The 25,869-nt window shown below is 42.9% G+C and overlaps 3 protein-coding genes across 5 annotated transcripts; 1 reads left to right on the top strand and 2 right to left on the bottom strand.

Moving 5' to 3' along the window:
• The first annotated feature begins 940 nt into the window (after positions 1-940).
• On the top strand, positions 941-1,891 carry zdhhc22 (zDHHC palmitoyltransferase 22). The gene is made up of 2 exons (XM_071924233.1): positions 941-1,496; positions 1,614-1,891. Exons 1-2 carry the CDS (start codon positions 941-943, stop codon positions 1,889-1,891), a joined length of 834 nt encoding a protein of 277 aa, XP_071780334.1.
• A 1,084-nt stretch (positions 1,892-2,975) lies between these two features.
• Positions 2,976-9,236, bottom strand: cipca (CLOCK-interacting pacemaker a). Its single transcript, XM_071924217.2, has 4 exons — positions 9,149-9,236; positions 7,137-7,253; positions 6,508-6,677; positions 2,976-5,852 (listed from the first exon to the last, which is right to left on the bottom strand). Exons 2-4 carry the CDS (start codon positions 7,240-7,242, stop codon positions 5,049-5,051), a joined length of 1,080 nt encoding a protein of 359 aa, XP_071780318.2. The 5' UTR covers positions 7,243-7,253; positions 9,149-9,236; the 3' UTR covers positions 2,976-5,048.
• A 1,757-nt stretch (positions 9,237-10,993) lies between these two features.
• On the bottom strand, positions 10,994-25,611 carry pgfb (placental growth factor b). Of its 3 annotated transcripts, none has more exons than XR_011785491.2 (7): positions 25,029-25,611; positions 14,439-14,475; positions 12,652-12,848; positions 12,483-12,558; positions 12,314-12,343; positions 12,157-12,219; positions 10,994-12,062 (listed from the first exon to the last, which is right to left on the bottom strand). XR_011785491.2 is itself a non-coding variant. In XM_071924218.2 (7 exons), the coding sequence occupies exons 1-7, from the start codon at positions 25,212-25,214 to the stop codon at positions 12,041-12,043; spliced, it is 615 nt and encodes a 204-aa protein (XP_071780319.1). In that variant the 5' UTR covers positions 25,215-25,611; the 3' UTR covers positions 10,998-12,040. The 3 variants fall into 3 exon arrangements, 2 of the variants coding, with proteins under 2 accessions (XP_071780319.1, XP_071780320.1); XM_071924218.2 differs by having other exon boundaries at positions 10,998-12,062; positions 12,479-12,558; XM_071924219.2 differs by lacking the exon at positions 25,029-25,611 and adding an exon at positions 15,205-15,260 and having other exon boundaries at positions 10,998-12,062; positions 12,479-12,558.
• Between the last annotated feature and the right edge of the window lie 258 nt (positions 25,612-25,869).

The following is a 25,869-nucleotide window of genomic DNA, read 5'->3' as shown; positions in this document are numbered from 1 at the left end:
TAAGCGGAGATCCCAGGCTTCGTGGTGCTGAAAGGACAGCTCCCTCACCGATCGATATCGGCAGGTAGGCAGCTTGTGCATGATGACGGTGATGTTGAAGATGATGATGATTTAATTGCGTCGTCACGGAAATCAGGTCATTTAGGCCAACAACTGGCACATCTGTCTCATGTCTTGGCTGAGGAAAAGAGAAAACACGGCGGAGAACAAACTGCAATAGTCTTTGGTAAAGGGTGTCGTTTATGATTTCTGTCATGCATTGATTTACAGTAGGGGTTCCCAGACGTGTTCATGTCAAGGCCAACAAATAGATACAAAATAGGCCACGGACACCTCATTTTAGAGGTTTTTGTCTGTAGCACCCCCATCTGAGAGGATTTCTGTTTGATATGATTTGATATAGAACTGGACAGCTGTTTATACTGTATATCACAGTGGGGAAAGTGAAACCTCTGATCAAAATAAACATCTCTATATCATTGTCTCATTGTCTTATCATCAAATGAATGAAATGATAATAAAATTAAACTATTCTTCATTGACCCTCTGGAATTCCCTCAAGGACCCCTGGGAGTCTTTGGGAGTCACTGCATTCCACTGCAATGCTCCTTATTTTTTAGGCTGCAAACTTACATTTTCTTTAAAGAAGGAACACAGATCACAAGAAGTCTATCTTCTCTAATAGGGGCCAGCTTTAAATTTCAGCAAGATGCTTCACTTAAATCGGCCTGAACCAAATCCTATATCCAAATCCAATCCTTGGAAGGCTTATACCCTCTAATCTGATTAGTTTCATTTGAGCTGTTGAAGTAATCACTCATCTCAGTCTTTATCAGTTGTCAATTCAGCTCATGATAACAGGAACCACAGCATCCATCTGCCCTAATAGAGACCAACTGTGCTTGCTTTTGACTGACTGTGTCTTCACTCTCACACAGGTATGTTTACCAGGATGTTGAAGCTGAGACTTCTCAATGCTGTAGCACCTGCATACTTTTTCGTCGCTACAGCAGTCACCTTCATTTTGCACTTCGGCTTCTTCATCCCAACAATATTCCCAAGCCCAGACATATCACTGACGGGGTCTATAGTGCTTCACACAACTGTTTTCCTCTTCATGATGCTCAACGCACTGGGAAATTACTTAATGACTATCAAATATCCTGCTGAAAGCGCAAATGAGGCTGTGATCCCGGTGTGTTCGCCGGACTGTCCGGACAAAGTGGACGCCCACTACCTCCTGAATGGCCGTCACTTCTGCAAACTCTGCAAGAAGGTCATTCTCAAGAGGGATCACCACTGCTTTTTCACAGGGAACTGCATCGGCAACAAAAACATGCGTTACTTCATCATGTTCTGCATCTACACATCATGCACTTGTTTGTACTCCCTGGTTCTCGGTGTGGCCTTTCTGACAGTGGAATATTCCATCTCCTTTGAGAACCCACTCACCTTCCTGACTCTTCTTCCCCTCTCCACCGGTTACTTCTTCATGGGTGAGTTGTTTCACACTTTTTTAAATACAAATCAAGCTGATAAAGGAACGTAAAGGGCACCTGCTGAAGAATGAACACCCCCCTAATCAGAATGCTTTCTCAATTCCTCCCCGCCAGGCGTCATCTCAGGCCTGCAGCTGTTCCTGGTGCTGATGCTGTATGTGTGGCTGGGCATCGGCCTGGTGTGCGCGGGCTTCTGCTGCCAGCAGGTGCTGCTGGTGGCCCGGGGGCAGACCTGGTGTCAGCTGCAGCGGGGGCAGCTGGTGGAGAACCGCAGCCCATGGAGAACCAACCTTAGGGATGTTTTTGGAACCCGCTGGGCCCTGGGGCTCGTTCTGCCTGTGCAGACGGTGGAGACGTGCTGTGAAGACGTGGCTGCACACAAACATGACTGATTGATGCCCAGATTTCCTAGCAACAGCTCCTAATAGTTCACACATGCAAGCTGTAAGAAATGTTTCGTTGGGAGCCATGTGGTGAATGGTTTGAATAGGAAATGAATGCTTTACGATCTCTAAAATAGTCTGTGAAATTGTTAGAAGTATTAGAACACATTCCTTAAAGGACAGGAGCCATATAAGCAATGTGAAATTAGTTTTTTGACAACATAATCTATGTGTATGTTTTAAGTAGCTTTACAAGGCAATTTTAAGAAGAGTAATAAGTTGGTCATTTTGGACATGCAACAGTTTTACATGCACTACTACAACATGTAAAGATGGCCGTAAGTGCATGTGTTCACAACTTTGCATTTTTGTACTACATGCTTGCTAGTGATTTTAACACCTGTGCCATGTTCCATGCAGCGCTCTGCGATTTTCAGTCAAAATATGTTATACTTCCACACTTCCAAGTAGGATGCTACAATATCAGACATTCAGGGAAATTGTGGTAGTTCTCATAACAATATTTGACTTTGACACCAAGGGCTAGCAGACAAGGAATACTAAACTGTATATTGATCCACAGCACAAACTGCCAGGCTTGACAACTGTATTGATAAACAGGGACACTTGTTTTAACAATAAGCTGTTACATATGGAGTCTGATACATTTTCTAAAGAATGTGACTCAGACAGTTTCAAGAAGTTATGAATGAAGGAAATACACTGTAATATGCTGCTTTACAGGAATGGGCGGGGAAAATATAAAGATGACACACTGCATCTCCCCTACAAAGAGTGGTGTGGGACTATCCAGGGTATTAACCATGATGTGCCATAAAATCATGTCTTTCATGCTTACAGACGACCCCAAAGATGAGATATTCACTACATCGCTAATGATAGGGGCCTGCAGTAATTGTAAGGACTTTCCACTGTTATGCTACAGCTACAGTTATGACATCTTTCACATCCTGTCAAAGAAGTTTTATAAGGGATATCAGTGTCTGTATATTCCTGGAATTCAATTCTAAATAGAACTTTACTTTTTAGAACTATTTTGTCTATTCCTGTTATACCAATAAAAGTATTCAAATCACACAAGCAGTTGTTCTTTATCTGTAGAGATTACACATACTGAGTTAGTAAAGTGAAACAAATGGAAGGACAGAAAAATGTTTTTGAACAAAATGTAGTTTTATGACAATTAATTATTAATCAAAGTGACCTGCTAAAAAAAGAAAAAGTACAAAGAGGGCACTTCACCACAACAGGAAAAGCACTGATCTCTGGAAAGCAATCCACAAACAATTCAAATCATCTTCTTTCTGTTACCTTCTTTTTTGCCCTCTTGGAACCAAGTCTGATTTGATAACTTAGCAATTTTACACTTGACTATAAAATATTGTGCCAGTACATTGTATAGTAGCTAAATGAGGCATAGAATTGTTAACCTAGAGTTAAACCTAACATTTAAAAGTGAAGCGTTTATGAATTTATTTAGCATTAACCCAGCATCCATTTTATACTTCAGTGCCACTACAGACAATGTCTTCACACTGTTATTTCTACCATAGCTGTAGCAGTAGTGGATGTATTACCAAGCCAGGGCCATTAACATTTTCTAATTTCACAGGAAAATAGCACACTTCTTTGGAGACTTTAAAGTCCTTTCAAGTTTTTTCCACATTTAGCACTCAAAGAAATAAAGAGAAACCTTTGCAGTTCTCTAAACGTTAGTTTACAGTAGACCAAGCACTGATATGAAACATAAATATGGACATGTTCAAAAGGCACAGGCAACTGGATAAACGTTCATAGCAAATTTGTGTTCTATCAAGACAGAAAAGCAATGCTCATTTAGAGATGTAAGACCTCACATTGCTCTAAAAATGGTAACAGCAATCTTGTTGCTAAAGTGCAAAAGTTTGTAACACAAAACAGAAAGCAACTATTAGTTGGCATTTCTCTGCCTCATTCGTTTCAATTAAAACTGCGTCACATTAAGCTTTAAAATGCAGCAGGAATGAACATGCCAGCAAGGATCTTAAGTCAGGACAACTATATGATTACAGCACTTCACTAGCTACAATTTTAGATTTCACAATTTTAAGGTTTTAAAGTTGTCTTTTGATATGGAGCCAGCTTTGTCAGTCAATTAGACTCATAGTCATAAAGTACTCAATGTCGTTATATTATTCACATAGCATTAGTCTTGGCCAGATAGATTATTACAAATAAATAATACTGACACCAACAGCAAAAACATAAAAGCAATGTTATGGTTTAACTCTGAATCATAATGAGCTATACAACTGAGGTTTCTTCTTTTATGAAGAAGCCTGAGGTTACACTCTATCAGACATCTCCTTAATGAAAACATGCATCTGCTTCATTCATAGAGAGTATCGTTTACCATCCTAAAAAAGCAGTAAAACAGTAAAATGGGTATGAATTTGCATCTCAATGCATCTCAATAATGAGCAAATTGAAACATAGGCCACATGTGTCGATTACACTGAGGTTTCAATTTGGTCCAAAAATAATAATTATGCTTACATTTTCTCTACAGCAATCAGATTCAAGACGTGTACAGGTGAGGAATAGACCCCACCTGTCCTTGCATGTGCTGTAAGGCATGCGTTAACTAGCAGGTCAACATAGAAGCCATAGCCCTATTACAAGTGCTGTTGCTATTTTGAAATAGCAGAGGCAAGAAAAAATCATTATAGGCAAGGGTTTGAAATGTAAGCATGCTTCTTAAATCCCCCAGTTAACAGTGGATGTGCTTGAGCTTGATTGTAGCCAGCAGTTATGTTGTATGTTTTTGGCCCCCATGACCTGTAAAAATAAGGAGATTCCTCCTCACAACCCCCAGACAGGAGCATGCAAGCACAGGATGGTGAACTGTGACACTAACTAATGACATATATTTCATTTCATTTTAGGCAATTTCACTTGATTAATTGTTAGAAGCCTAGATGCAGTATAGGGTTCACTATTTCACAAAAAGAAAGCTGTTATTGCAAAGATTTGAGATATGATAATATATTGTTCTACTAGAAATATGTTCCATACATCATCTTCTGCCCCAATGAAAACATCTCGTGACCCTCTGGGCAGGCCCGGACCCCCAGGTTGAGAACCGCTGGCTTAGTCCACCGGTATATTACGCCAGGAGGCTCTGAGGCTTTATCCCCCATTGCTCCTTGTCCGAGTCCTGCAGGGCGAGCTGGAGCTTAGTCCAGAGCTGGGGGTCTCCGCTGCTCAGAGCCTCCATCAGCAGAGCCGTCTGCTCCCGGAGCTGCTGCAGCTGGCCTTGGGTGCGCCGGTTCTCCTTGATCAGCTGCTTCGTGCGCAAGGTGATCCCCAGCAAGCCGGACTTGTTAAGAATGTTATAGGTGTTGCTGAAACGTTTCAGTTTGTCGCCGTCCGTAGAGAGGACGTCCTCGTATTTGTCGGCATGGTTGCTGTCTAGCACCGATCCAAATTCATGATGGTAGGAGGGCAGAGAGCCGGTCTCTGTCACCAGGGAGGGAGGCTTGTCGCTGAGCTGCAGCAGGAGCGGCTCCTGACAGTCAGCTGCCGGCGCCTGGTTGCTCCCCGCTTCAAAGTTGGAGACAGGCTTGATGGGTGTCTGCGGTGCGGGCTGGGGGCTGGGGGGGCTGTAGAGCCGGTGGCCGTGGTGATGCCTCCGGTGCCGCTGGTCATACCCTGACGCTGAACTGCCCCTCGCCCGAGAAGATCCCTGCCTCTTAGTGGGTGCCTCCCCAGGGTGGGGGGCGATTCTGGGATATGACTTGAGGATGGGCAGGTAGTTTTTTGATTGTCTGTGATTTTCAGAGCCAGTCTTCGGGGAGCTGCTGTTGCCATTTGATACCATGGGCTGGAGAAGGACCACCTGGGACTGAGGCATCATTTCCAAGGGTGAAGGAAAGCCCCACTGTTTTTCTGCTGGAGTCAGGGGGTTTGGCTAGGAAAACGAAAATGCCTTCATTATCTTACTATAATCTATGCTATAGAATATAACACCTGATACAATCTCTAATATCAAATTCTATCTCTCTTAATAATTAATAAATGCAGCATATACAAATGGAGCAAACAGACAAAACAAAGTGAGACAATGCAGGTATAATCCATTAAATATAACTAAATCAAACTACAACCTACACAAAGGCTTTACACATGTACATTCTAAGTCTAGGGAGACTTGAACAGACACAGATTAGCAAAAGTATCATTTACTGAGCAGCATGTCCATCATATTAACTGAGTCACCAGGCAAACCACTAGTACCGAGACACTTTTGCTATCAACGAGAGGTTCTATGAAATGAGATTAATAAGAGAAATGTCAACAAGGGAGCACAGCGAGAGAAGAGATTGATCTAAGGAAGAAACACGAAAAGTGGGAATGTCGGCAGGTAGGTTAACTGTACCAGCTAGTCCATTATCTCTAGTAAATGAGGAAAAAAAGCGCTGCGGCCGAGCCCCGTCTGCTGTTAGCAACCACAACGATAACACACAAGCAAATTAGCCAAGGGTTAACGAGGCAGTCTAGCACCCTCCAGCAGCTGTGAGCCAGACAGTGCAAGGCAGAGGCAGACATATGGTGCTGTACTTTACCTGCTTTAAGACAAAGTTGTTCATGATGATCATAGGAGACAGGCCAGCGTAGGAGCCTCCCATCATGGCCACCTGGGGACTGGTCTGGTCCTGGCCCACTATAGACACACTCCTACCTGCATCCTCAGAGTCAGTCAGATCAACTGCACTCAGATACTCAGAGCTGGCATCTGAGGAGGGGAAGACAAGCACATAGCTCTCATCAAGTTTGAAAGGAACAGATTTTGTTTTCTGTTATGTACAATACCCCAACCAGAACATTAGAACTATGAAAGCAGTGCCAGAGGTAACAATCTCTAGGGCTTTTGTAAATGGAAACCATCAATCTGATAAAGGGGGTGCGTTACCCAGACCTAAAACCAGGTCAGCCCTCATACAGCAAATCCAGGAGGCAAAAAAGAAGATAGCCTACTTGGAAAAGGTGACCTAGATCTCTGGATTTGATAAGGGTCGTCCCTATCTATTAACATATTAGGCTGCCCACTTGAGTCTTTTTAACCTTAACCTTAAAACAGTGCACAAAACCCACCACGTTGGCACCATTACCAAGTGAGTCTCTCAAAAAGCCAGTCCTGGCAGAAACACAAAACTTGTCGGTGCATAGTAGTAGCAATGTAACTGAGACAAACCTGAGAAGCCTGAATCTCTCTCCAGTTCAGGCTTGGATATTCCAAGGTGTGTTGCCCTGGTGAACGGTGGTCTCCTGTGTCCCTCTGGCTTACTGAAGCTGCTCATGCTTGTCTGTTCTGGTAAAATGGAGAACAGAGGCTTGTTAGCTCACTGGCTAACTCAGATAGTTAGCTGGCTGATGTTAGTCTGAATTTTGCAAGAGCAAAGACTAGCGAGGCCATGGCACTGTTCAATGTGTTTTGCCTGGTGCACTGCTGAGTCTTGGATTTGATCACAATCTACCATGGCAACAACAAGACCAGACTGGTCAGCAGCACCCAGTAAGGATTGCAAATGCATTGAAGAAGTCAAGAGATACAGTCCATACTGACTTGTTCTCCTTCCTGTAATTAAGTTACTTGCCCATTATTTATACTTTATTATTTAATTTGTCCAAAAAGAGCAATTTCTTCAGTTTCCATCTGTCTTAGCCAATTTAGTGACTGGGGATCCGTTCGTTCTGCTGGGAGTATGTCAAAGTGCCATCTCTTTGACCAGTCCTCCTTCGAAGTGTAGGTGCACAGGCAACAAACGTGATCACATGATTGTGTTTGGAGAAAGTAATGGACTGGAGAATTCATCAGTGTGCAGGCAGCAGCTTTTAACAATCACTGGGGACGTTACCAACTAAATCCAGACCTCTTTCCATGTGCAAATTTGAGAAAACATTGATTAAGTAGAAACTAAAGCCAAGGTCAAAATGGCAACTGAATAACTGGATATGGCTGAAGAGGTCTTTACCTGCAAGCTCAGGAGGTCCGATTCTTTAAAAGTCTAGCAGTCTGCTGGCTGAGACTTACAAAGTGTATTTTTGTACATAGCTCTTGTGCAGAGGGGCCAATATGGGACTTAAAAATTGAGTATCCCATGTCTAGGACTTACTAAGCTAATTTTGAGAATTGTGATTAACCCCAGGCACTGGAACTCCCATTATACAGCCTTTAGGAGCAACTGGAACACAGAAAAAGGTTAAGGTTTAAGCAGACCTGTATGTATGATAAGCACAGGGCATATGAGTGACAGCTTGGACCGAAGTCAAGTCAGGTTTATTTATTTAGCCCTTCTTCACAAAAGCATGTCTTGAATAACTAATCAACAAAGTGATGCAATACAGTGTACAAACAAAATAATATGAATCCAGTAACTGCTCCCATTATATGGCCTTTAAGAACAATGTGAACACGCACTGAAACAGATGAAAACTGAATTTTCTAAGATAATAGACAGCCTTCCAAGTTGACAGTATAGGTTTGGCATGGCATGTTGCATGAGCCTACATGGCTTTTCATAAATGTAGTGAAAAGGAGATTTTGAAAAAAAACAACAAAAAACAAAAGCAATTGTGTTTTCATTCCTCCTTAAATAGCCTACATCCTGTATGATCTCTTTTGTACTTTATAGTCAAAAAACTTTATTTTGAAGGCTGTGATCGGAAGTCCGTTTATTTATTTATTTATTTTTAATTCTAGGCTTGACACTGGTCTACTGGGGCCCACCCAGCCTGGACTTGAGTCTGGATCCTTCAGACTATTTCTCAACATCGGTCAAAGTGAAACACACCGAGTTGTCACAGCAAACGATACACATCATTAACTGGGAGTCTGGACTGAGCAGTGGATTGACCAGGCTGTGCTGTAACGTTAGTTTACACTAGCAAGTTAGAACTAACGTTAGCTAACGTTAACATCAGTAAACACGACTGTTAGTGATGAACTTGCTGCTAATTACCCAACGTTGACTGATTTCTCCAACTTGGCTGTTGCACCAAACAAACATTTGCATTTTGACACATGCACGACTGTCTGGATATTTTATGAATAAGCACAATACTGCAGTAACGTTACTGCTTAACGTTACTGCCCCTGGGCTGTAACGTTAGCTCACTATCGTTAGCTTGACAAACCAGCTCACCACGAAGCTGAACCGATGAGCTAATTAGCTATTTAGATTCGTGGTTTTGTGAGATCCTTACCAAGACGTTGTCGGCTTAGAAAAACAAATACCCGTCTACAGTAGCATCCAAGCTGATGGTAGTTTTCCTCTATGTACAGTCGACACTGATCTACGCCTTGTTTCGCACTTTACGGCGTGACGCAGTTTAACCATGGATGTATTAAACTAACCCTCAACGCTGTCTTACAGACGAGCGGCGGCACTATGGGTAACTTGCTAACTCCTCCCCGTGAAAGTATCCTAACACTCTGCTTCTTTAGAAATGCACAGTCTTTGAATGATTGCAAAGTCTTTGTATAAATAGCATAATTGGTTTGCGTAACAGTGTAGGACTACAGATAGATATACTTGTCTTCCTTATTTAAAGCGCCAATTAGGTGCGTAAAAGTCAAGGGCCAAACCTGACCTTGGATTTTGGAGCCAATGTGGAAATCCAGCCAATAGTGCAAAGGAGGGCTGCAGAACAACCTGAACTTCCACCCACAAGTCAATATGACCAATGGCCCATCTTGTATGTGGAATTATGAAGTCAGTAATGTTTTCTACAAGAATAGTTGCAATAATTTCATTTCTTCTAATGTCTCCCCATATGGTGATTTTTTAAAGCTTCGTTAGGCAAGATTTTTATATTACAATACACAGAGAAGCATCTTTACATTTTGAAATGTGCTTGACTTCACTTGTGATCAACTGTTCATTTTCCAAGCTGTTTCAACCAGCTCTGGACTGTTTGGATGTGATGTGCTGTCAATCCTGGGGCTTTCCATTCATTCTTCTCAGCCAAATCACCCTTCAATGCATCCTCAGTGGGCAAGTAAACTTCAGGGATCTTTATCCATCCTCTGTCCTTGCTTTCTTGTGACGTCAGTCACTTTGTCCATGACAATTTTAACATGTAGCCTAACTCATCTGGAACAAGTAAAATTTATTGGGAAACAACTTAATTAACTTGTGCTGGACAGGCTAATATGGAAGCTATATATATATACATATATATACTGTATATGTGCTACCCATAGAGTTATCCAGGTGGGGCTTTCTGGAGGACAAAAAGGTATGTGAGATTTATATAGTTTTTGATTGTCTGCTAGTTACAGAGTTGTCTGAGAGGAGTTTTATAGGCCTAACTCATCTGAAAGACAAAGGAATGTGTTAGGAGCTTGATTATGGTAATAAGATATGTTTTCCATAGGCTACATTTTTTGCAGGGGATTTCCTCAGTAGCCTAACTTGTCCGGGATGCACACATGGTGGTTTGGCAGCATGATAAACTTTTTGGAAGACATAGATTTGGAGACATGAGTTTCTTTTGTCCTCAGTGCCTTAATATTTGTCTGGCAGGAGCTTTATAAATAGCAGCTGAATATTAGTGGTCATCTGTCTGCACTTTGGGGAAGTTACTAAGTTATTAAGTTAGCCGTGGCGCGGCTCCTTTAAGACAGCGTTGAGGGCTAAAAAACACTAAAACGCTAAAACATATACTAAAACACTCTTTGGGTCGGCGTGACTGAGCACCAGCGGTTGCTAGGGAAACTGTGCAGTCTTTGTTTGAGCTTTCAAAGGATTAGATTCGCGCGGCGTCCGGCGAACACCTATCCGGCCGGACACAGGGACAGGTGTGGTCCGCATCCCAATATAATATCTCCACTAACACATTTTGGGAAAAAATATATTTTTATTTATTACAGATCCCTCCTTAAATATATTCTCTATTTTCACTTTGGCAGCCTTCTTTGGATTACACTAAAAACGTGGGTCATATTAAGGTGGATGATCATAATATTAACTTAGAAAACTTTGACCATTTTATTCTGTCTGGCTTGACACTAGTTTTCTTTGTCTTTCAGTAAAACCTCCTAAGTTCTGCAGCAGTGTAGCAGACCGTTTCGGCACTTAGGCCTTGAAGTACACACAACATCCAGGTATGCTGCTATCCAACAAAAGAAGAGCGAGAGAGTGAAAGAGATACAATTTCTCTGAGGAACGTTGACAATTGGATATTTGACAATTTGATATATCTTTTTTATTAACTGCTCACAGTTATTTATTTATACACACAAACTTCTTTGGACATATCTTAAGTTGATAAACTTCTCCTTCTCTGATAAATATTGATCTTGGTTTAGGTCAGAACTTGTAGATGATAAAATTGTTCAAAATTATCTCCTGTCCCGTGGTGTGTGGGAGGAGGTGGATCCATATTGAACAAGCAATTATGGGGTAGTTACTTTCATAACTGATAGGTAAAAGATGTCAATAAGCAGATATGGGAAACAAGTGGCCCTGATTTCCACTGAAACAAATAAAATAGAAAAAACAGAACAAAATAGTTCAGCATAAAATCATTTTGAACACTGTTTCCAAAAACACTAGAGGGAGACATTCTATTATTGCATTTACAGAGCAACTGCCTACTCAGTTCGCCCTGTGCTATGTTGTCATGTCTTATTGGTCTTGGATCAAGTTTGACAAACTTGCTCCAGGTTGCTGGTCCAAAGAATATTTACCTGTATCAATAAATATACATTTTAATCAAGAGTAACCAGTTTTAAATACCAAAGAAACGGGAAAAAAACAACAGCTGATAATAACTGCTATAAAAGAGAAGGCATCAATATTATTTTCAGTCTGTTTGGTCCTCAATTGCACCGGCTCCCAGGGACGTCCGTCGTGTCAGGTGTGTAACAGAACTGTTTCCACCAGTCAAAAGGCACTAACTGTTGAACCTTGTGGTTAAAAGCGCTCTCCCCGTCAGCAGGAGGGCCTGTCACCAGAACAACCCAGCTGTTTGAGTCTCTCGCTGCAGACAGACACAGTATTGATAGGTGAGCTAAGGAGACTCTTGATGCTGTCACTGGGCTGGAAATAAATAGTGAGCCATGTTGCAACAGGGGCAGGGCTGCCACCGCAGTTACCTGCGAGGGATCTGGCACCTGAGGGACACAAGCAAGAACAATGGCAGATGAGCATCTCTAACACTGCTGATTAACAGTTGGAGGGGATATGTCTGCTATATAGTGCCATCACCTGTCACAGTCTTTCACTTTTTGTCTCTCCTTTCTCTTCTTTCCTCTTCCTCTTTGTCTTTTCCTACAGGACGAACACAATGGACAATAAGTTATTATCCTTATTACTTTCAACGGCTTCAAAACGAACATTATAACAATCAGATTCATGTTCTTACCGTTCAACTTTCACAATGGGTTTCCTGATTCTGAGGATGAAATATTACAATAGATGAAAAAAAAATCACCCATTGCAATATCATTCAATATCATACAATCATCCTAAGTATTTGCATATTTATGAATATATTATAACAGGCCATAAGCATGAAGTGTTTTCTTACCTACATTCACATGTCTGATGCTCCACAAACGTCATCTCAACATATTCTTGACCCCGCTCTGCTGGCCTGATTTTCAACAGCTGAGGGACAAAACAGAGCAGTTACCAAATGTGACGCAAAAAAAATTGAGAAAAGAAGAAAAAAGATCGTTGGACCCATGCCTTTTGTCTTACCTGCATGGTGACGTTTGAGGTCTGGGTGGGATGGCACTCCAGCTTCTCGTCCCCACAGCAGCCTGCACATCGTACCAGCGGCACGCAGGAGGGGCTGTAGATGTGCTCCACCTCCGCAGGATACTCCTGCACCACCTCCACCAGCTTCTCGATGGTCCGGCAGAAGCTCCGACCCCACACATCTTGGAACATCAACACTGTGGGTGAAAGGAGGAGACTGGAATCGGCATGGAATCGTGGTTGTGGGTCGCAGGACAGTTACAAACCAACCACCTTGTATTTCACATGATAAGATGCATACATTTGCATAAGAGCACTATTATTACTGATGTTATTTACAGAATATCACCTGTCACCTATCATCTGTCATTCTATCTTACTGTATAGAGAGCAATTCACTTTTTTCCAACCACCTCATGTGTGTACTTGTCTATAAAGGTTAATTGGAACTGCTGGAACACCATGCTACTTGTACTGAACTTGTGCAACTTGCTTGTACCGTCCAAGTTTCTGCTGCACAGCCAAAGACATTGTCATGCAATCATAACATGAATAATACCCTCAATAATCCAACAATAGCATGCTCATAACATGCCCATACACACATGAAACCTCTTGCGATATGCCGGTGCGTATCCTGTTTTCATTTTGAAGTAAAAATGTTTGTATAATGCATGCTTTCCTGTGGGAGTATATGTGTGAAAGTGTCCCAGTCTAGTCGTCTGCGGGGGGTGGAACAGGGCCGACTACGGCCGAACAAACAGAGAGGGAAGAGAAAACAAACGTTGGAAACATGGCCATGAGCAGAACCTGGCCGAACTGCCCCGCAGGCACCTCTGGGACTGCAGCGACCCCGGGGTCACACAGTGGAGCCTGACACCACAACAGCTGTTTATAAGAGCAGACAGGCTGGGAGGAGAGAGCTGAGGAGGGATCTACAGCGGGAAGAGACGGCCACGCAGCGTAATGTTGTCGTACAGCGCAGCAGGCCAGTCCAGGAACTTACTACTCCCTGATTCTCTGTCAGCAGCTTGCCTGGCCTTCTCTCTGCTGCATGCCCTCTCAGTCCTCTCTGGCTGCAAGTGTTGAAAGTCTTTAACGCTCTTAATATAGTTATCTTGTAGAGGCACTGATTTATAGTGAAGTGGGGAGAGGAAGGGGATGAGTGGGGAGAAGGTAAGAGAGCAGGATGTGAAGTCCTGAGCTCATCCATCAGCCCAGCGCTCTCCCTGCTAAAGGCTCTTGCAAAACCTACCCTGACTTCATAATCCCCGCTTGTCCACACATGCCCTGTTACTCTCTAAATTCACATCTAAATAATTGACTGACTCATAAAGACAATGAATGAATTGATTTCAATTCACAAGTTAAGACAAGCCAAGCTTTTAGAGGGGCTGGCATCGATTCACTTTCACAGATAAACAGATAGCAGTGTTAGAAAGTAGTTTTACTGCATTTAATGAAAGTAATAACATTTTGCAATAGCTTAGTGGTAGCTCAGCTAAATTCAAAATTTTCATCATTTACAGCTTTTTGGGGCTTTATAAACATTCTTTGCATTTTATTTATGTGATTTGGTACTATATGAAACTGCAGATGTAGTTCGACAAAATAGCTTTTTAAAGTAACTTAACTTTAGTTTGCCAGAGGGTAGCTTTGTTGTAAAACTATACTTTCAAAGTAGCTTCCCCAACACCGATAGATAGATAGATAGATAGATAGATAGATAGATAGATAGATAGATAGATGGATGGATGGATGCAGGGAGAAGAAGCAGAAATTCTTACCTTCAGTTATGTTGTTTATGCTTGACAATGGTATGCTCTGCAAAACAACAACAACAACAAAAAAACGGGTTACAAAATCATTGATCATTCCTTCACTTGTGCTGTGACAATACATTAAGGTGATGGATAGTGTAAAACCTTTTACAAGTTCTTGTTAGATGAGACTCCACACTTTAATGGATGAGACTGATACATAGATAAGGGCAAAATAAATAAAAAGGTAGGCAGAGGTAAGAGGTATGCCCACACCTTACCAAACCTAACAAGCTGTACTTAATAACACAGGTGTCGAATATGATAATCAAAGCCCCATTTTCATAAAGACAGCATCAGCCAGCAGTGAAACCTCATTACGGTGAGATGAAGAGAGCGAACACGCACCATTTTTTCCCCTCCCTACTGTGGAAAAGTCTCTTTGACGCGCACCAGATCCTGTCTCTTATATAGATCACATTCCTCTATGTGCCCAACTGTTTAGGTTCAAAACCTGTTTCCTGTGGTGTAAGATTCAGCTCTCTATTTATTTTCCCATTGGTGGTTTCCCCCTCTGTCCTGATTTTTTCCCATCATCCCATGATAAACAGAGTGCGTTTCTCATTCGCCTGGGAAAACACAAAACCTCTGGGTGACTCCATCTCAGGAAGGGAAATCTCCATTTGATAAAATACCCTCCAGCAGAAGCGCTGGACAGGCAGCAAACAACCTGCTTCCGCACTCTGTCATCATCGCTGGTGTTACGTTTCACGGCCAGTTTCAGTGACGATACCTGCAGAGATCTATACCGTAACACTGGCTGTGTACGCGTTGATGGTGCGATCGGCTGGGAAAGTTGGTCCAAAAGTTGTTATATAATAGCAGACACACACAGGAGGAAATTTCAGTTGTGCTAAAGTTATACGTGTTGCTTTTTACACCATCTGAAATGCCTCCTCTTCCTGTTATGGACCAAAATTAGTTTGAGGGTGAGGACAGTATCTGTCAGTACAGGGCTGCAGTTTGCCATTTTTTTTTTCTAAATAATGTGACTGAAGTGGAATGTCCCGCTTTGATGATGATGCATACACACACACACACACACACACGTCAGAGGTTCCTCTTAAACGTCTGACAGTTTCCTGTATTTGTCAGCGGTATTAGTGGCAGGCAGGTCTGTGTGTTCGGGTCACAGGAATGGATCGTTCTCTTCTGCAGCAGGACACATGACAGAGCTTCATATCAGTAGATACACAAGAGCTGCCAGTCAACTACTTGAGGCTCGATCCTCCCTGTGCTACAGGAACTGCTCAGGCATCTCCCCTTTTCAAACTGGCCAAAATGTACAGCTGTTCCTGTGACAGCAGCGCTATTCTATAGGCAGGCATTCACTGAACTGTGTCGACTGTACAAGAGCACCACAGGACACAGTGAGCTCCGCTACCAGAATATTCTTCATGCACAGCTTGATAAAGTCAGAGTTCAGTTTACAGTTATTGTTAAAAGTCATTTCCCACTCCGCGGGGCATTGATTCATCTTTTTTTTATCCTCTCTAGCAATGCCAGGGTCATAAAATAAATCCCTTTCCAGTGTTAATTGGCATATGATTTGCTTCTTTCTTTTTGTCTATGGGCTTTCATGCGCTTTAGGGAGAGGCTGCTCCGCATCACAAGGGTTTTTTGGCTCCGGTCTCAGTTGCCTTTCAGTATGTGGTGAGGTGGGGGGGATCTTCTGACCCAGGTTCAGGGTTAAGCCTGGACAAGACAAGGCAGCCTCTTGGCACCTCCTGTAGTGAGCTGCCCCCAAACGCTGGCAGATTAGCAAGGCTGCATGAGGACCCTCACGTAGCTACTCTGTCCTCCTTGTGCATATACAGTATGAGTGTGTGGGGACAGGCTGACTAAGAGGTGACTCAGTTCAAGAAGAACCTTTTAAAGTCAAAAATTGTTTAGACACTTGCTCTATAAGTCCTGGAAGAGGGATCCCTCTCTGAGTCGCAAGGTTTCTTCCGTTTTTTTTCTTCCTAATGAGGTTTGTGTGGGAGTTTTTCCCTGTCCTCAGTCAGGGTCTAAGGTTGGGAAGGGGGTGTCATTTTCATTTATTGTTTTCATAATGTGGGCGTTGTGAAGGCCTTTGAGACTGACTGTGATTAAGGGCTATACAAATAAACTTGACTTGACTTGACTATAAATTCTTCTGCTCTTGGCTGATAATGGGACACCTCTACTCTGTGTCCACTGTGTATAATCATGTTCACTTGAACATGCAACATCTGCAACATTTTCCTGAAATAATTTGAAATGATACATTCTGATACTAGCAAAAAACAACAGCAATAAAAAAACACACTGTGCTTGTCACAAGAATAGCACAAATTATCTCCTCTGTGCTTTCATTTCCTCCAATTTGGGAGTTTTGCAGGCTTGATTTAAAACAAAACCTCTTCCAGTTGAATGGTCAGTTTAACATCAAAAGTGGCTGGTGAGGGAAATAATAAAACATGCAGATAAAACACAATCCTACATGGCCTACATTTACTTGAGGGCACTATGTTATTATTTTTTTTACCAATACACAGGATCTGATGTAACTATCCCTTAGCAATTTTGGGTGAGTATCCATGTAGAAACCTAGATTGGGTGCTAGAGTAAGGAGGCGGTGGGTGAGAGTGGGTATGTTATTGGGGTTATCAGGTGGACACCTACTCACACATGGTAAATATGAATTTCTGGGGTCCAGGAACACTCAGCACAGTTCTGGACAGCTGGCCATTGGAAAAGACAGTCAGTGGTTTATTGTTGGGCCAGAGGCCTCCTGTGGAGAAGCCATTCTCATTGGCTAATCAACATGCTGGATATGTAATGAGGTTCGTGCTCTCCCAGCCTATTATAGCCATGCTCCCATGCCTAATCCTGTAGTTGTTTTCATCTCTTGACATCTGGTTCTCAGGGACATTGTGCTTACAGTGTATCTCTCCCTCTCTCTCTCTCTCCCTTTGAGCAGAGAGTAGTGCTTTGCAGAGTGAGGGCCGGTCAGAGGGAGCTAGTGAGCGTACATCAAAACATCTACATCAGTCACAGCAGGACTGAAAATATAGCATTCACTTTGAAAACTAGTCTCTTATTTTTCTGATCTCTCTAGTGAAAGTTTGCCAGCTGCTGGTTAAGAGTGTGTTCCCTGGTTCCCTGGGTCAGACCACAGGACCTGTTGTGTCCCTGGGCTCCTGCTGTCACTCCACAGAGGCTCCAGGGCTCCTCACTCTCCACTCCCACACAGCTGAACTGCGTCATCTTTAACCTCCTTGCTTAACTCCATCTGTCAGAGGAAGGGCAGCATGTTTAGGGAGCAAAAATAAAACATGATGGGGACCAAGAAAAAAAACAAGGCCATTAAGGATTTCTGTGCTTTGAGTAGTGAGGGTCAAGCTCGGGGGGAACAAATGGCCTTTTCACTGACTGTAATGGCAGGTACTACAGCCACTCAGAGTGCAATAATCATAAAGACGTGGATCCCAGCCAGGCTCCACACTCTACAGACACAGTGTGAAGAAGTCTAAGTGATGATAGAAAGTGCCGCAGTCAGTGTGGAGTATCAGATGCACAGAGGACACTTTGCCAATTCAGCCTAAATAGACAGGACAACTTCTTCTCCCGGGTGAATGGGCTGGAGGATGACACAGAACTGGGTCAGGTCATCTGTGTTTCTCTTCCCGTTTGGATTGCAAAACCGTGACAGTGAGGGTGAGTCATACTTTGTTTCACCACCCAATAACAGAGAATCTGAAAGGTTTGTGGGCTTATATGTAGCATTAATACACTTTCACTTGTTGTATTCAAGGTACTTCTATCTGTTTATTTACACTGCTATCCGTAACAGTTTAATGTGAAACTCAACCTTAATCTGTGAGGGTGACAATGTGAATGAACAGTCTGTAGATATGAGATGCAGGTCAGCGGGGAGGGGGAGGTTCGGAAAAAACAGCTAACGACCATCCCGCCCCCATCCCCCAATCCAGGCCAGTGAAGCACCTGCCCCTCCAACCCCCTGAAAGCATACGGGCCAGGGGAACTGTGTCATGTTTTTGGTCTCCTACTGAAGCTTGAGACTGACTCCAAACACGAGACCACACAGCACTGAGCGCTACAGCGGAACAAGTGAATACAAGCACCGAGACAGATAGATGAGTGAGAAACAGAATTACCTCCCTGCCCCACTTCTCTTACTCACCCATCCCTTTCTCGAGAATCCAGATCAACAAAACCGTGACCGTGACATCAATTCTCATGCTCTTCCCGAAGAGCTTGGAGGTCACTGTATCTATTCTCAACGGCTCACGGCTACAAAAGAAGGCCAGGTTTGTGTTTTGTATACACGAGGTGGGGTGAACCTACAGTGACAGCAGTGCCATTATAGGTCTGACAGTCTCCAGCTGGGACTCTCTGGTGGTCAGGTCAGGGCTTGTGATCACAGAGCGCTCCCAAAACAGCAACACACTTCAACACAGCATAATACGCTAAATGTGCCGTAGCAATCTGAGGCATTTTGTCAAAGGATTCGGGTGAAAGGAGCCTTTTAAAGCCAGAATGATTCTACAGATTAAAAAATGGACACAAACAGCTGTGTTACTGTATGGTTTAGGAACTGTATGGCGCAGTAACCTTAAACCATACTGTGTGTCTCTCAAATGTGTGATGAGTAACTTTGAGGAAACTCAAAATTTCAGGAGACGAAGGTTTAAAAGTCCAGTGTCTTTAAGATACAAATGATTATATCCTGCAGTGAGTCTGCTTACATGCAAGCAACCACATTCTAGTAGAAGAGTATTTGTGATAAAATTTTCACATAATGAACGTCTCAAGACTTACTGAATCAAAAACTTTGATGAAAATGCTGCTTTATGGGGCACAAGGGGCAAAGTGACAGAGCAGAGGTAAAGGTCCATATAAATGCTGTTTTAGATAAAGGTCATTTCCTCAATAGAATCCATTAATGCATGTACGGATGCCCCCCCTCCCGCCTGACACACACACACACACACACACACACTCACACACATGCACACAGCCATTGTACAAAACGTGCACGCCATGCACAAACATACACACACACGACACAGGTCCTCAGATAAGGCTGACCGGTGGTAATTGTGGTCCCTATTACAGTAAACGCTGTTCTCCCTGTGTAAACCACAGTAAATTACATCCAGATGGGAGATTAAAGCTTGCTGAGTAGACGGCTGCCCCGAGCGCCGCCGCTCCTCCCCCGTAGGAGGAAGGAGAAATCCATATTTCCTGATTGCGATTGTGCCTCTCCCCTGGGCCGCGACATTACAACTAAAGAGACGTACCACGACAACGCAAACAACAGCCGTATCAGTCAGCAGCTCACTGCCGCTGCGTCGCCTCGCATGCACGCATAATTGTTGCATCTGAATTGGAAAGGTGTGCATGTATATAAGAGAGACACGGAGAGAGGGGGAGAAACTTTGGCTCACTGTTACATATCATTAGTTTGTGATGTTCAATACATTCCAGGAGTTATTTTGTGATGTGTTGAACTTTTTTGGTGTATCCACTTTCCCTCAACCTGCCTCATCTACTTCTACTTCAGTTCATTTTGACAACCCCCAGAGAAAGGGTGTGAACTTGTTGCATTCAGCTATGGGCTACATGTGTAGGTGGAGAGATCAATAGCGATTAGTAACAGGAAGAGGGCGAGAGTTTTTCCAGTTGAGAAAAAGCAAGAGCTGCACCCCTTACTCAAAAAGCAACATGTCTTGTGGCTGCATTGCACTGTGGTCTACTGAAGCTACTATCAGAGTGGAAATTGATATCTCTTCATCTTGCACAATGGAATTCTCTGACTGACTGACACCAAAACCTGATGTTTACTGTTGATGTAGATATCTGAAAACATTTCTCCTATTAAACTCCATTGTAGCTGCGCTGGAAATATCTTGATGTGACGTCAAGTTGTCTACGCTTGGCTAGATATCTGCAGGAATAACAAAAATACACCAAGTCCAAGTCTTTTAAGGTGGATTTTTCCTTTAAAATAAACATAGTAAAAACATACACACTAGTGCAACCCTCTCCCAACCTCCATATGCACACACACACACCCACACACACATACGCACACACAGAGTATCAGGTGTTAACTGTTACTTTATGGCCTGACTAGATCTGCTTTGCGATCACATCCTTGTTTTCGGTACATAAATAGCTCCTAGTCTCTGTACTGGTTCTGCTCGGGGTGACTGGCTCTGTGTGAGACAGATGGTCAGACTCAAGTATTGTTTTGCTGCTAGTGATGATGTAAAGGAAACACCTGTACAAAGTCATCTCCTCACACACAGATACGAGCAGAAGAAGAGAGCTTTCCTCCACTAGGAACATACATCACCTCTGAAATGTTAGGATAGAGACTTTTTTAAAGTCATAACACTCACAGTCAAACAGTCAAAAGAGGTAGGTAAGAAGAAGGAGTTCATACAAGGGAATTTAGATTTATTTATATATTTAACAGTCTCATAATCTCATATATAGCGGCTTTAAATGCTCGGTTTTCACAGATTTTTCTATATAATGGAGACAATGTGGAACGTCCTTCAGCTGAATTCTGATTTGTACAACCATCCACACTTCCAACACTTGTGGCATTGCTTCCTATGTGACTAATGTCTGTCAGGTTTTACTGTGTCCATGGAAAGATTTCAACTGCATGTTCAAGTGACATTATCACTGAGACAATGGAACCAAGGTATGTACAGCATTCCAGTGGTTTTGTTAGAAGGTGTGGAAAGTTGTCAAATGGGCAGGAGGCAACAGGCACTGGAGCAGTCTTTGGCAAAGCTCTTTGATTTTTTTAGAGTGCAGTGCAGGCAGGATGCAAGCACTAATACTGAGATAGTGCTGCAATTGCCATTTTACACACGCACACACACACACACACACACAAACACACATATATATATGCGCAGGAAGTGCTAATAATACGCTGAACAGGAGGATGGAAATAAAGTGTCAAGGAATGTGAGCAACATAACCGGTGGATGGCAAATATGGCCCATGCTCCGTCGGACAGCCTTGGTGACAGGGTGAGCGCGAGGCCGTGAGACGGGCCACCATTGTTCCAAAGGGAAACCCAGGTGCTTCCACCCTCTATGAAGAGCCATATGAGACTGGGACTGTTTCGAGAAAATAAATTACTACTGTACATACACGCACACTGCACACATGAACGTGCACCACAGTCAGGATTCAGTATTGCTTGGATTGCATCAGTTCCAATTTTGATTCTGTTTGCTGACAAATCACAGAATGTAGCAATGATGTTCTCCTGCAGGAACGGAGCATTCTGCGGTGTACTGATGCCTGTCGATTGTGGTACAGTATACTTTTATCAGTTCCAGTTCTGATGCAGAATTGGAATTGGTTTTCTCTACTCAACCTTTATTACTACCTTTATTACTTAGCTTGAGCTAACTATAGGTCTAACTAATTCTAACCCTATAGCCCTGAAAACAAGCTTGAGCCCACTTACAGTGAAGAAGTCCAACAAACAATATGAAGGATATATTAGGCTACACTTAACATATCCCTTACTTCATTAAAGGGTCAGTAGAACATATTTAAGCGACAGAGGATTTCAGCTGAAAAACAGTGATCTAAACCCCATGTTTCTAAGCATATTCAAACGAAAAGATGGAATTAATTCCATCGCTGACTGTCATCAAAAGCTGTCAGTTTCATGTGCGACACCACAAATGCAGATATCTAGGAGTATCTTCTAAACTATTTATTGCGCTGCTGTCAAGCATAAAAAATAATCATTTTCCTAAGGAGGTCTGGAAAATGGTCACTACAAGTGCCCTCTATTTCAAAGTGAAAGCTATTTTTGTGGACACATTTGGGCCCCATGACGTAGTAAAAATATGTATCTCTCTCTTACACACACACACACACACACACACACACACACACAGCCCTTATGAGGAAACAACTGACACTGACAAACTGCTGTAAAATGGTATTCCTGAACTATGCCTTAAATCCTTGGTAGTAAAGCAGGATTATTGGGCAGTTGAGGTTACCCTCTTTCTCTCAGCGGACGTGAGTAACTGCATGAACCACACAGAGCTGGTGTCGGCAGCTACAGCTGGTACAGTGATGGGAAATCATCATCATCAATTAGGAGCACATATTAAAGGGTTGAGAAACCAAAAGAGAGACAGTTATGTATAGTCTTGCCAGCCACATGACTAATGTTTGCTTTTCCATTCTGCTTGGCTGGTCTGCAGAATGGTTTGCTGTGGGTCCTGGCAGGGCCAACACCTAACCAGCCCAGTCTCATACTTAAAATGACTGGGAGCGCTCTTCAAGACTTGAACTGTCACAAATTTCTCACAATGAATAAAAAAAGAGCGGTTGTAGTATTGTGAGTGTTGCTTGTTTGCTTATAATGTGAAATATTTTGTTTATATTTATTTGTGAAATATTCTGTGAAATATTAGTTTTGTTCAGCTGCAAGTTAACTTTCTCAGTCACTGATTCTCAAAATGAGATGAAGGAGTTCCCTGGGAGTGAATTGTTTATGCTGAGCACATCGAGAACAACCGAAGTGGTAGCACAGGAAAACTATGGGATAGATCTTTCTTCAGTTTATGTGTGAGAACTCCGAGAAGTACGGCTGAATTTCAAAGAAACATCCAGAAAAGAGAAATAGCTAAGCTTGCCTCAGCTTCTAACAGCAACTCAAGGATTAGAATAAGAATGCTGTGGAAGTATACATTTCCATTTTTCATATTGACAAATGGGAAGGTATCCCAGTGTGCTTTTTGAATGGATACATGTTTTTTCTCAGAAGTAAGAAGCTGAGATTCTCATCTACTGGTTCATATGACTTGAGAGATAGGATGTTGAATCTCAGAATCGCACAGTTTACATTTGCCGTCAGTCTTCAGGGCAGCAGGGAGACATTTAACCTGCTAGACGTCGAGGGTCCTGGATTTTGTCACTCCTGTTTTGACTAAGCGGGCCGTGAGCTGATTATGAGGATTAGTGGAGATGTGGCCGTCTCTCCCTCTCCCATTGACTCCCAAGGCTCTGGATGGAGAATCTGGTGAGACACGAAGCTTGCTCCATCCTTCAGAGCCTGGCTGTCTGCGTGTCCGAGTCTAATATTTATATACAAAGGAGACAGGCTTGCAAAGGGAAAATCACTACGGTGCCATTCAGTCCAGTAGACAGCGTCAGTCTATGAACTGTGTGACAAAGGCAGTGAATGGACGCAGGAGCGGCCTGGTTTTGCATTAAACATGAGAGGCGTCAGACGGAGCTGCCAGCCCTCTGCCACCTCGGGAGGAAATCAGAGACTGAATGGATTCTAATGCTGGAGCTGCACTTGGCACATGTCCCAATGTCCAGTGGCACATCCTCTTACAAGTGTTTCTGCAGGACGGCACAAGCCTTTGAATGAGCCCTCACTCCAGTTTCAGCTCAGACCTATTCCTTGTTGGCACATTTTCAATATAGGACTAAAGACAGGCAGTGCCAGGCAACAGAGAACAGACCGGCTTTGTGCTAATCCAGTGTTGCCTGACAGTGATATGACTGGCCTGAAATTACGTTTCAATAGCATTTCTCTCACACACACACACACACGCACACACGCACACACACACACACACACACACACACACACCAGTATCACCACTATCATCATCATCATCATCATCATCACCATTATTCACACTGCCTGGTATTCATTGAAAATGGAGATAAATGCTGAGAAGAAACAAGAGGGGAAAGCAAAGCTGCAGGTGCAGATGAAAAGTAGAGAATTCAGGACTGTAAACTTTCTTGCCAATTTTGCCTGGCACGTTGCCAAGACTCTCAGACTAAGCAGCTTGTTAAATTACCAGGGTCTGATACATCTACTACATTGCTGCAAGCCTGCAGAACTTATTGCACCCCGCATTGATATCAATGAGCAAATAATTACTGATGAAACTTAATTTAAGGAAAGTCTCACTAACATGGAAAACAAATTGATGTCTGAATGGAAATCTACACTGAAGATCTAGGCCTAATCCATGTCTGTGAGACCGGCTCTTAAAGTATGATGTGGCTGTAATTATAAGCTTAGTAAGCTTCTCCAAATGTAACTGTGAGTCTGCTTGCATCATCTCTTCCACAGGGAGAGTGATGCAGTTTGTCACGTTCCACCTAATGAATGAACCGGCTGCAGGATGGCGCACATCCAAAAATGTATCAAGGTGCCAACAGTGGGCTATCATTGGCCCATTACATCAAAGCTGTCTGAGAGGCATCTGCTGACTCAACCCTTCTGAATGTAGTCCACCTGAATACGGAGCGACACTTCCTAGACTAATAACAGGCGATTAGATACAAAAGTTCCAATAATAGTGTTTAGTATTCCTGTATTAGTCCACTGTTTTGCTTCTAGTAGATCAATACACCTAATACAACCACACCATTAAAATCTTAATTCGTGATTATGTGACACTGACACGTTTTATTTTGCACTGGAACCACAGAAAACCCTCCCCTCGGGTAATACTGAGTGTAATTGAATGTAACATAACTTCCTACCTGGGCAGGTGAGAGCTGCAGCTGAAGCGCCACCGCAATCTGGATGACAAAGCACAGTTTCATGTCGTGATGTCTGCGGGTGCAGCGGGGTGGCGGTTCCCGATCCACGCCAAAAATCCACAAAAGTCCAAAAATACTCGGAGAAAAGATGCTGACAAGGAGCTTCCAGAGCAGTGAAACAATCATCCGTCCCCTCTTCAGTAACGGTGAGAATGAGTGTATCGTCACGTAGCTCCCTCGCCCCGTGTAACCTGATGAAGTAGACTGTGCTAACTAATGAATAAGGCCCCAGAGACGAAATAGACTATAAGATAGCACTGGCAAAAAATAGTTTTATATGAAATTGCAGTGTCTTCTGTCACATTAAAAATCAAATAACCGCGCAGCCTAAAAAATATTTAATACCTGCCGACTGAAATAATGTTAAGAGTAGTTTTACAAAGCATATTCAGTGCAGAGAGCTTGCAACAAATAAAAACGCAGTCAGTACCAATCTGTCCCAAATCTTGAAATCACCATCTTCCCAAAAAAGTGCATTTGAAGTTGCAGCTACAATTTCACTGGTCGATTTTCAGTCGTGCTCTGAGCCTTGGGTCGGCAGAATGACATACTTGCCTCTAATTGCCCCTCACTACCTTTTCATATGCTGGCCATTTAAATCTCCTCCCCTTCTCTTTCCCTCTCTCTCTGCTCGATTTCATCTGTGTCTTCAGGGAGCCTCACTCACTGATGAGACGAGGGTTTTGTGCAGTGCCTTTGATACTCAGTGAAGGCTACAACATGCAGTGAGAATTTATGGGATGTTGTAAATAGTAGAAACAGTGGAACAGAGCCTGTTGGC

Source organism: Centroberyx gerrardi, chromosome 17, assembly GCF_048128805.1.
Source record: "Centroberyx gerrardi isolate f3 chromosome 17, fCenGer3.hap1.cur.20231027, whole genome shotgun sequence".
Taxonomy (NCBI): domain Eukaryota; kingdom Metazoa; phylum Chordata; class Actinopteri; order Beryciformes; family Berycidae; genus Centroberyx; species Centroberyx gerrardi.
This window is presented reverse-complemented; position numbering and strand designations above follow the sequence as displayed.